Source organism: Pterocles gutturalis, unplaced genomic scaffold, assembly GCF_000699245.1.
Source record: "Pterocles gutturalis isolate BGI_N339 unplaced genomic scaffold, ASM69924v1 scaffold14180, whole genome shotgun sequence".
NCBI classification, from domain to species: Eukaryota; Metazoa; Chordata; class Aves; order Pterocliformes; family Pteroclidae; genus Pterocles; species Pterocles gutturalis.
This window is the reverse complement of record NW_010141000.1, coordinates 35,311-46,423: the sequence shown is the minus strand read 5'-3', so window position 1 is coordinate 46,423 and position 11,113 is coordinate 35,311. Positions and strand designations below refer to the sequence as shown.

Below are 11,113 nucleotides of genomic sequence, written 5' to 3'. Positions count from 1 at the left end.
GGCATTCCTCGTCCGGCTCAGTTTCAAGGTGACTTTTGTTGAAAAGAAAGCAGGAACAGGGCTCTCGTGCTCAGCAGGACCCTGAGCTGTGTTTCTGGCCGGACAGATTTCGTAGCACAGCAGCTCTCTGAGCGTTGTTTCAAGATTTCTTCTAATGTCAGAGCCCTGGTGTCAGAGGGCTCTTGCTCATTTGTCTAAGCTCGGTGCTGCAGTTTCATCTCCCTGCAATTCTTCTCCTGCAATCAGTTGTGGAATTGCATCTCTAAACTATTGCAGAGGGGGCAGAGGTGGCAACGTGTGCCCAGCAATAGGGAGGGTGGGAACCTGAACTGGTTCTGCATGAGCACCTAAGCCCTGCAAAGCCGCTCCCCACACAATAGTGAAGTGTTACGGGGAGAAATAGGGAGGGTTGCAAACAGCCAAGGCTTAGATCAGCTGGTGAGCTCTCGGAGAGGTAAGAGAGAAAGACAAAGTATTCGTATGGGTTTGTGCACACCAACTGTGTGCTGCAGCCTGGCCTCTTCCAGTCCCAACCTCCCTGATCTGGGAAAGGATGTTTGCACGTGCCTCGTACCAGCGGCACCCGTGGCATCGCTGTGCATTGCTCACTGAGCACGGTGCCAGTGCAGCACCGGAGGGACTGGTGCCAGTCACGGGTGACCAGCACCCCGGAGGTGTGGGAGCAGGGACTGAGCACTGGGACATAGCAGTGAAGCTACCCTCTGGCTTTGAACTAAAAGAAGGTAGATTCAGAGTGGGTGAAAGGAGGAAATTTTTTACAATGAGAGTGGTGAGACACTGGCACAGGTTGCCCAGAGGTGGTAGGTGCCCCATCCCTGGAACCATTCCAGGTCGGGTTGGACGGGGCTCTGAGCAGCCTGATCTAGTGGAAGGTGTCCCCACTCACCGCAGGGGGGTTGGACTAGATGGCCTCTAAAGGTCCCTTCCAACCCCAACGCCTCTGTGATTGTATTATACCATCACTTCCTCCTGGGAGGTAAGTAAACACAGCCGGTAGCTGATTTGCACGGTAAAATACAACTGTTGCCCTGCCCTCTTGCAATCAGTAACCGCGTCTCTTTGCCAAGCTTTGCATACCAGGCGGCAGAAACCTGCAGCGGGGAGGGAGGAGGAGGTCACGGCGGTGGGAAGGGCAGGGATGTGTGAAAACCGTCTGTTGTGTTGCAAACAGCAGTCAATAAACTGGTTTCCTTTAATAACCGTTAATTGGTGTTGCACTAGTTAGGTGAGAGCAGGCACGTGGATGCTTACTCACGCTCAGATCACCCCGTGGCTTTGCGTGGAAGCTGGGCTGGTGTGTGATGGGGTGCTGTCTCAAGCAGATGCCACAGCAATGCTGTCTCGAGCTGCTCAGCAGTTCCAGCCCCACCAGCCCATGCCAGCTGAAGCATCCCGAGATACAGGACACGAGGGTTCCCTGCCTGCGGTGACAGGGACCGGAGTTAGCGTGGCTTCAGGCGCCCGTCAGTCGCCACCAGAAGGCTTTGCAGGCTGTGCACAAGGTTTTCTACCCAAGACGTGCACGTTTCCAAGGATTTCACCAGTGCAATTACAAGAGCTGGAGGTGAAGAAATATCTCCCCAGGATCAATTTGCTCCATAGCCAAATACACAAAACTTGTTTAAACAAAACTTCCCCTGGGGTCGCACACAGAGGCACTGGCAGTCCTGCAAAACCCTCAAGCCTGCAGGTTTTCTGGGTTAATTTCAAATGACTCTGTGGAGAGCAGTCTGTGATGTGCTGGTATTTCAGCCATTGCGGTAGGAAAGAGCAGGCTGCGATGTGAGAGCAGGGGGGGCTACAGAAATGTTTTTTTTTACAGTAAAGAACTGCTGTCAGTCAATCTAATCCCTCGGATTTCCGTGCCAGCTCACTAGAGAAAATACGTTGAACCATGTATTTGTTGTACTGCCTTCAGGTGTTATTTGCCAAATCGAAACTTGTTTTATAATGGAAAGTGGGAGATGAGGCAAAAGAGCCAAATCCTTCAGTCCTTGCTCAGACGATACTCATGCTATTTTCAGTTTCTCAAGCGGTATGGCCCCTGTGCTTAGCCCTGAAAGCTGGAGCTGAAGACCTGCGCAGCAGTGACCCAGCTTCGGGCTGTACAGCCGCTCACAGCAGAACCAGCTGCTTCTCTTTGGGCATCATTTGGAAACGTTGCTCCTTGTTTATGGCTATTGATAGGACAAAACTTTTGAAAGTATAACTCTTCCTGACAGCTGCTGCCATTAGGGCTCTTAAGGCACAGACAGCCTCAAGAATTTTATTCAGTATCTTGCAAACAAATAATAGCCCAGGTCTCTTCCCCGTGGTGTCCAAAGGCTCCGTTCTGCAGCTCCTGGCGGTTGTTGTGCTAGAGGGGAGGAGAGGTTGTGGGAATACCTTGCCTCTCTGCAGCATTGAGTTTTTTGTCTTTTCTCACTGGTTTCACAGCAGATGAGGGGGCTGAGCATCCAGCAGGACGCTGTCAGACAAAGTCATGGTGCTGCAGCAGCGTGAATGAAAGGAAAATTAGGGCTTTGCTGTCGGGAGGGATGAAATAACAGCAAGAATTTCCTGGCAGAGATTGCTTTGCCAGCTTCCCCTGAGGTTTCATTCCCTTGATGCATTTCAGTGCATATATTCAATATTTCAGCCAGCCCAGTTGCACCTTAATCTCTGTGCCTTGTCAGCAGAAAAAAAAAAATTCAGGTCCTCTAAAGAGTAAGCAAGGGCTTAAGTAAGACCCTGGGCAGGTAAGAGGAGGCGTATGGCAGAGAGACTCTGGCTGAGCGTGTTGGCTATGGAGGTGATGGGTACACGGGAATTTCCTCTCACCTCTCCTTGGTTTCTGCATCAGCATCCCGCACAGGCAGTGCCGCTGCTTGCGTACCGCAGAGTCCTGAGCCTGCGGGTTCACCGTCTGGCATCGCTTCGCCCCCACCCCCTTGCTGTGTTTCTGCACAATGGGCACATCTGCCAGCCCCAGAGCGGGGACTGTGATGTGTGCTCTTTAGGTGACCCCGGAGCAGGGCTGAGGTGCCAGACCATGTCGGGTAGGGTGACACAGAGGCGTTTGGATGGGGCAGTTCTCAGAGGCATGTCTGGGGTAATGACTGGCTGCGCCGGTGCTGGCCGCAGTGTCTCTGCTAGGCTGGCTGTGTCTGGGAGGGGTGGGACACAAAGCCATGACGCCTCTGCTGCAGAAAGTGAATGTTCTCCACTGTGGGATGTGCAGTCTCTCCATTCCTTCAGTATTTGGAGCTATAGACCCTGCACTCTGCAAATCAGACTGGCTGGCAAGTGCCTGGGTGACTTGACAAATCTATTGACTGGGGAAGATGACAAAGGAAAAAATGATTGCTCCACACAAATCATTTAGAAACCTTCAGTGATGCTAAAGAACATTTGTAAGGCACAGCAAGTTAAATATGCTACATGACCTAACCTCACCCTGGCTAATTAGTATTAGACAGATAGCAGAGCGTCTTTGCATTGCTGCTTTCGTGTTTGCTGTGTGCTCTGTAAAACTCTTCTGGTTTCGATGGATGCTCTTTCAAGTTGTCTAGTGTGAGCAAATCCTTTGAAGCAGGTGCTAATCAAAGAGCTAGAGCAGGAGTTTCTACATCATCCAACGTATTTTTTTAAGTTTAAATATATTAAGATCAAAGCCATTCATGGTGATGAATACACTGTCTAAAAATGTATTCAAAACCTCAATCAAAATAGAGGAATTCACTAGCTGCAAACTGCTGCCATTATTTTATGTTGTCAGTGCATTTAATATTTCACTGTTAATGTACTGAACATGTCTAACTTGTAGCCTTCAAACTGTTTTGTGATTGCTGATGTTGCAAGGACAGTTGGTACTTTTAAACGAACAAGTTCTGTTTATGTTGCTAAAGCTGGGTTTCAAATAGTCACCTGTCAAATTCAGCAAAGATTCTGTAGTTCCATTGCTACTTCTGCTATAGTTCTAGACTAGTTCTATCCAGACTTTGCCCAGTAGAAACACTGGGAATGTTCATTCAACCTCAGCCCCTGTCACTTGATGCCATTCCAGTACAAGTAAAGCATCACTGGTAAAGCTGTTATCTTTGAAGATGAGTATTTGCATGTCTCTCAAAAAGAAGTGTCTGTTAGACTGGAGGATTTTATGGTCCCTGCCTGCAGTCATGCAGTGGCAGCGTAAGAGTCACTGGAATCACCAGTGTGAAGCAACTGTTTTGGGGCAGAAACTGGGATGGTAAAATTACCAGAATTAGGGGCAAATATAAAATTCCAAACTCCAACCAAAGTTCTGGATTCTGCTGGAGACCCATTCTTTAGCTGAAATTTCATTTCTAAGAGTGCCCTATAGCACCAGAGAGTGTTGTAAGGCACAAAGTTCCAGACAATATTTGTATTTGAAATCACGCAGAAATGCCACCTCTCAATGAAATCAATGGCAACGCTCCCGCTGCAGGAGCAGTGCAGATGCCTCAAGCCCAAGACAGATTTATCCACCTCCAGGATGGATGCTGATGCCTGGCGGCATCGTTGACTTGCAGCAGAGCATGGAGGCAGACGAAAGGGACGGAGCAGTGGCTTGTCCCAGGAGCTGGTGGCTCCCGTGTGCCCTGTCCTACAGATACCTGGTGTGGAGCGGGTCGATGGCAGGTCTGGGTGGCAATCGGTTCTCCTCTGTTAAAACCCACCCCAGCCGTTATATAGTTGCCTTGTATTTGCTGATGTCTGAAATGCTGTTGCTAAATGGAATATGCTGTTTTTCCTTGCAGCTCTGAAGCTTTGTGGGTTGATTGCCGAGTTAATGATTTATACCTTAATGCTCCATTTAGGGCCCTCGTGTTTATCGCTCATGGTGCTGGGGAACACTGCGGCCGCTATGATGACTTGGCCCAGAGGCTGACAGGACTTAACTTGTTTGTTTTTGCCCATGACCATGGTGAGTAGCCTAAAACGGTACTTGATTTACAGCAGCTCAGGACTTGACTGAAGCAAATGCTATTAAAGCTGCTCAGCAGTGAGAGAAGAGTCAATAAAATATTTACACCTTGGCATGAATGAGAGAGGGATCATCTGTTGCTTTGTAAAGACCTGCATGTTGAATTGTAAAAAGCTGTCGCTGTTTACCTTGAGTTTCCCTCAGCCTTGTCCTTGACATTACTGCTGGTGCTATTTTCGCCTCAGTGTCGTTCTGATCCCCTCCTGGCAAACCCTCCCCTGACGCTGGCAAGTACACTGCAGCACCCTGGGAGGTATGCTGCAATTTGGCTGAAACTGGGGCTCACACCTGCCCCTAGAGCTCCTGGAACACAGGACTGCTTGATGTGAGCTTGCAGATGCTGGATGCAGCGGGCGTTAGAGCACGTGAGGCATTGCACCATTTATTCTGGGAGAGGAAAAGTAAAACCTTCCTGACGGCAGGTCACCCAGGCTTCCCCTTGCACTTGCTCTCATGGCTCCCTTTCAGTCACAGCACTGACTTGGTGTGCAAAAGTTAACCCTGTGTTTTCCCTGAAAAAGAGAATATCTAGTCCACAGGACAGCTTGCACAGAAAATAAATAAAACCTACAATGTGATTTTTCTGCACAACTGCTCACACACCATATTCAGAGCTGGCTTTACGTTTGACCTGTGCAGAAGTGTCACTGCTGACCACACGAGTCTCTTTCTCCCTATAATAGGCACAGTATTTCTAAATGTTGATTCATTCCTTTCGATGCATTTCCTTCTGAGCTGGATGCGGGCTCGCAGGAGGCTGCAGTGATCCCAGAAGTGTCTCCTTTCCTCTCTGCTTATCTGCATGGCAAAAAGTTCATGAGAAAGGCGAAGGAACAGACCATGCTCTGTCCACGCTGCAGCTGCTGGTAGCAGACCACAGAGCAGATACACCAGAAGTTCCTGAACTCTGGGGCACACAAACAGTTTGTTCAGAGCCGCCGTGTGCCTGCGAGAGGCTGCGGTTCTCCCTGGGCGTGCTTGCTGGCGTGCCTTAGTTCCTCGTTCCCTTAAGACTGGATAAAGATTTGAAGAAGTTTAAACAATATTTGAAGCAGCAAACCTAGAAGAAATGATAAAACATTTGTATTTGTTGCATGGGTTTGATGCGGAGGATGCCTCTCCTGATGGAGATGCTCCTTGGGGTGCTGGGTCCTGCCGGGCAGGTTTGGTTCTGTGCAAAGAGACGGTTGGCTGCTCTCGGTTTCCTTGAATAGCTTTTTGACTAGAGAAGCATGAATGTTTCATGGGTTTTTTCTGGAGACTGATGTTGCTGGATTAATTAGGTCACTTCGGTCGGTCCAAGGCTGGTTGCTCAGGCCAGTTGACAGCTTCACTCTCCCCATCGAGCCTGCGGTTTGCTGTGTAAGGTCACTTGGGTTTTCCTTCGTCAGCGGTGGGGAGAGGGTAAAGAGGAACCTGAGAGCAGAAACGCCATTGTGTTACACAGAGAGCTAATCTGACTCAGCCTGGTTTCACCGGGAGTTATTGAGGCTCTTTGCACCTAACAGGTAAGCAGTGAGGATAAACTTTGGTGGGATGCAGCCCGAGCTGGATGCCAGCGAGAGCTGAAGGACGTACACACTTCAAATGCCAAATTTGCTCAGATCAGACTGGAACATTTCTAGCTTCCCTTCACCATGTTTTCCATTCCAAATCACCTCACCAGCGTGTTACCCCTTTGCATCCTGTCCTTTGGACATTTTTTGGTAATTTTAATTATTCGATTGTGTTAGCAAAATAATTGCTTTCTGTTCCCTATCTCTTACAGTGACTCTTAGTCTCATGAGCTTGGTGTATATTTCCTGTCCTGGACATTTGTTCTGATTCTGGTATTCTCATGGATAGAATTCCCAATATAGACACATTATCCATGAGACTATTAATGCAGTTCCACGGCGTGGCTAGCCTCATATCCCAAATGAGTGGGGAAGTTACTAGGGCTGTAGCATGCGTGACTCAACTGATTTATATTGTGTCTATCCTTCAGTCAAAAGAAGGAAAAATAATTTCCATTTATATTGCTGAGCCTGGAGGAGCTTATGCACTGGCTCTAAATCTCGCTGAAGCCTGCTCTGCTCCACGGTTCCCTGTTATGCAAGGCTTTGGCAAAAAGGTCTGCACTTCACGGAGTAGCAGTATTCACCCAAATTTGTGTCTCGGTATTGCCCCGTGTAACATATCACTGGCTCAGTTCTCTCAGTATGTCAGGATTTGTGCGTTTACTCTTTTGGGTATTTCCTAGTAAGCCCAGGACTGCTGGACCTCATAGATATGTATTAGAAATTTTCCACGGTGGTGCAAATTCAATTCCAGAAGACCTTCTAACCCTGCCTTACATCTAATATTGTTAAATTGCTTTGTTTTATATCAACCCCCTGAAAGAGGAAAATGGTATTTCTTTGCAATACAGCATTTTTTTCCTGTGGTCTCTTATATGGTGTTTTTAGTAGGCAGCTGACGGTTTCCCGTGATTTCTGGGCTTACTTGGCATGCAGCTTCATGAGAGCAGAGTTAGGCTGCTGGGATGACCTTGCTGTACATTTCTGCAAGCTTTAGGTATTTTAAATGACATCTCACTTTTTCAATTTACTTTCTATATTACTATTATTTTATTATGGCAACATTCTGATGACAGCAAAAAAAGAGTCAGACGAGCGTGTTAGGTTATTGGCAATCACTTTAGGAAAGCCCTCTTAGAAGGAATACCCATGGGAGACTCATCAAGCTGGAGTGATATTGTAATTCTGCAGTCAGGCACGGGCAGATTGCATCTTCTTCCATTATAATGCAGTATTTTTAGGGATCTGTAAAGCTGAGAGCCAAGGAAAATGAGAATAAAGGACAGAGAATGTGGCTTTGTTTTCTCATACCAAGCATTTTCAGTTGGTAAAGCACATGATGTTCCAGCTCTCCTCATCTCTCTTCCTATAACATCTCATTTGCTGAGATCTTATTCTCTGTGGTTGCATTACTTGGCCAGAGCCCAGAAACAACCACAATTTCACCTTCAAAAGTGCATGTCAGCTAATAGCAGTTACCAAAGCATTTCCAAGATCCAACATTTACTTCTCTCTCACACATTTGAAGAGCACCGCCACTGGCTCTCTTTTTCACTTGGACGTGCTGGTGCTTCTTACGGGTCGTGTGGCTGCCTTAGGTAAAGATGAGGAAGGTGAAATAGCCCTAACCTGGCAGCAGTTCCCAGCCCTTAGATTTGCCTGAGGACACCCCTCCATCCTCCCTCTGTCCCCGGGTGGAATGGACCCTCCACCTGTCCTGGGACATGGAGACCTCCGGCTCTTCGCCCTCCTTGAAGCTGTTGGATTTCCCACTCTGGAGTTATGCGTTACGTCGGATCAAAGCCGAGGGAAAGGTCACAGCTCTAACGGCTTATTCATATTCCTTAGATGTCTCTAACTGAAGTTCAGCTTTCTTTTTCAGCCCCGCTGCACCTTCGTGTGTGGTGAGCATTTCTGATGAGGCAGCAAGCCCCTCTCGGACACCCACCGCTTGTGCTCCCCATTCGTTTTCTCACTGTTTGCTCCATTTGACGAAGCCCTTATTTCTAAAAAGTAGAAGATAGCTGGAGCGGAGATTTTAAAATGCATCAGCTATTAGCTGGTTTGTTGTTTCTTTTTTTCCCAAGTGATAGCTGTGTTGTTCTTGCAACTGTTAAAAGACCATTTTGTTGGTGAGAACAGAAGGCTTTTATTTATTCATAGCACTGGGAAGGATTGATCTACACAGAAAGGTTAAAAAGGACTAAACATGGTCAAACTGGGAGGGGGGAAATGGCTGAGAAGGATGTCGGCGTGATTTGAGGGGGGGGAGCCGGGGGGGGAAAAGCCGCAGCAGCACGGGGGATGCTCCTGGGGAGCAGCGCTCCCATGATGAGATCGGGCGGGCTTCGGGGCGGTCCCCAGGGTGGTGTTCGGAGCTGGTTTGCTCACACAGCAGCACAACTGTTGCTCAGGGACTGCAGCAAGGCGGGGTGTGGGCTCGTTACCCATCACAATCTGTTCTCTTGCTGCTTCCTCTCACCGAGTCTCCCTCACCGGAGCAGGAGAAAAGTTTAAACTGCTTTTCTGCAGAGACAGAGGACTCTGAATTTCCTTTGACAGGAGGCCTGTGATGAGTTGTGGGAAATTTTTTATTTTTTTTTTTCTAGAGAAGGGCTCCTGGCTTCCAGCATAACACATGAACATTGCTCCAAAATAAAATCTTTCATAGGCACTACTGGAAATAACCATGGGTATGGACACGTTAGCAGTTTGCAGGAGTGCAGAGCGTCTGCTCTCCCCATGAATCCTGTTCTCATTCTTTGCCCCCCACAGCAGGAAGAACCTCACACAGAACTGGGATTTGCTTGCACGCAGAGTTGCTCATACCACGCTCTGGGGAGGTGGGCTACTGCTGGTGTGCTCATCCTTGGAGAGATGCTCTCCTCGGCTAGGAAAGCGAATACAGCAGTCGCTGTGTGCCTGTATCAGGTTGGGCTTTTTCTGAAGTGATGGAAGTTGTTCTCCCAGGAGAGATCCATAGTGCTGCCCAGCCCCATGCATAAGCATGGGTCCTGAGCCTGCTGCGTGCTGCAGGCAGAGCTCCCAGGGCAGGGTGGCATGGCTGGCAGGCAGTGAGATCTGCAGTCATGCAAAACCAGAGTGTTTCCCGCACACGAGTGTCGTAGCAGGGTGGAAGATGCTGTCACAGTTCACAGGCTGGAGCGGTGACTGCGAGGGCAGGGGGACAGGCAGAGCCCAGGGTCAGGCTGAGCTCACCTCTCTGCCTGGGTATTTCCTCTGCATAAAACCCCACTCCTCAAGAGTTGGGAAAAGATTTTTACGGATGGTTCCAATCTGAAGACTCCTAGCCCGTTTGTGTTTGTCTGATGAGGACTGTGCGGGGGCAGTGGCTGCTGATAGTTTGTTAGAATTGCCAAGCAAAGAAAGAGGTTCTTCAGAGCTTCAGATTAAAGTTTGCAAGTACATTCCCTATGGAGAAATTAGCCCTTTAGTTCTTCAAATTATCTCAGTTGGTCTGTCCTTCAGTCTTTTATGACAATTGATTTGAAGTGGAGAGAGAGCTGCTAAGGGGTGATGAGTCTGTCCCACCATGATACAAGTGTGTGGACATAAATCCTGGTGTATGTAGCTCCAAAAACTGCTAGAGTGAAAGCTCAGGACAGAGCAAAACCAACGGGAATATAAGGGAACACTTAAATGACTCTTTGCCCCTTGATCCTTGTGAAGTGTCATACGGACCCATGAGCCCTGTCTGGAGTTCATCCGTTCTCCCCCTTTAGCCCGGGGAGGACTGAGTGGTGAGCACAGCTGTGACACCGAAAGCAGGCAGAGATGGAGAATGAAGGGATGTGCCAGAGAAGCGTCGTGCTGCTCTGCCCCACCTCTCATGTTCTCTCTCGTGAGCATCTGCTCCAGGTTCCTCTTACGGGGGGATGCCGGAGGAGATGGCTCTTTGCCCTGGCTGGCAGAGCACTGCCCGTGCGGTTTGTCCCTGTTTTGACTCTGTGTTCGGTGTAGTCCCAAGCCAGCCTAGCTCTCCCTAGCCTGTCCTTCTCCAGATGTTGAACGAAGGCAGCAGTCAGGCTTATCTGCCTTCCAGGGCAGCGGTGAGGAATGCTCAGCATTTCGGGAGGCGAAACCACAGGGTGAGAGTTCAGATACTGCAGTACACCGGGTAATTCCTTAGGCAGTGAGAAAACTGTAAGAACCTGGAGCAAAATCCTCCTCTAAAACCAATAGCTAATGACTAAACTTCTGGCACCCTTTTCTGACTCTGCTTCGGGATTCCCATGTAAAGTGGGGCTACAGCGTGTGCTTCTCCCGACACAGACATGAATTATGGACTTGAAGACCAAAAAGCAAAGATTAACTCCAGTTGAACTGGGAGACCAGCCTGCCCACCACCCACGAGCTGCAGCCAAAGTGCATCCAGTGGCTTCTCACCTCCAGCTCTTCTGGAGCGAGGACTGGTCTTGTGGCACCGGAGCTCAGAGCAGCAGGGACAGCTTGCTAAGGAAGACAGGGCGTTCAGGTTGAGCCTCTTTGAAATTATAGATAAACCGATTCCTACTCCTGACATGCA

At 48.8% G+C, this 11,113-nt stretch overlaps 1 protein-coding gene across 1 annotated transcript in view; it reads left to right on the top strand.

Moving 5' to 3' along the window:
• Positions 1-11,113, top strand: part of MGLL (monoglyceride lipase) — a 56,726-nt gene that overhangs the window by 16,731 nt on the left and 28,882 nt on the right. Inside the window, exon 3 of the mRNA XM_010083879.1 lies at positions 4,842-4,948. Within this exon, the coding sequence (XP_010082181.1) occupies positions 4,842-4,948 (107 nt within the window). The remainder of the gene's footprint in view (positions 1-4,841; positions 4,949-11,113) is intronic.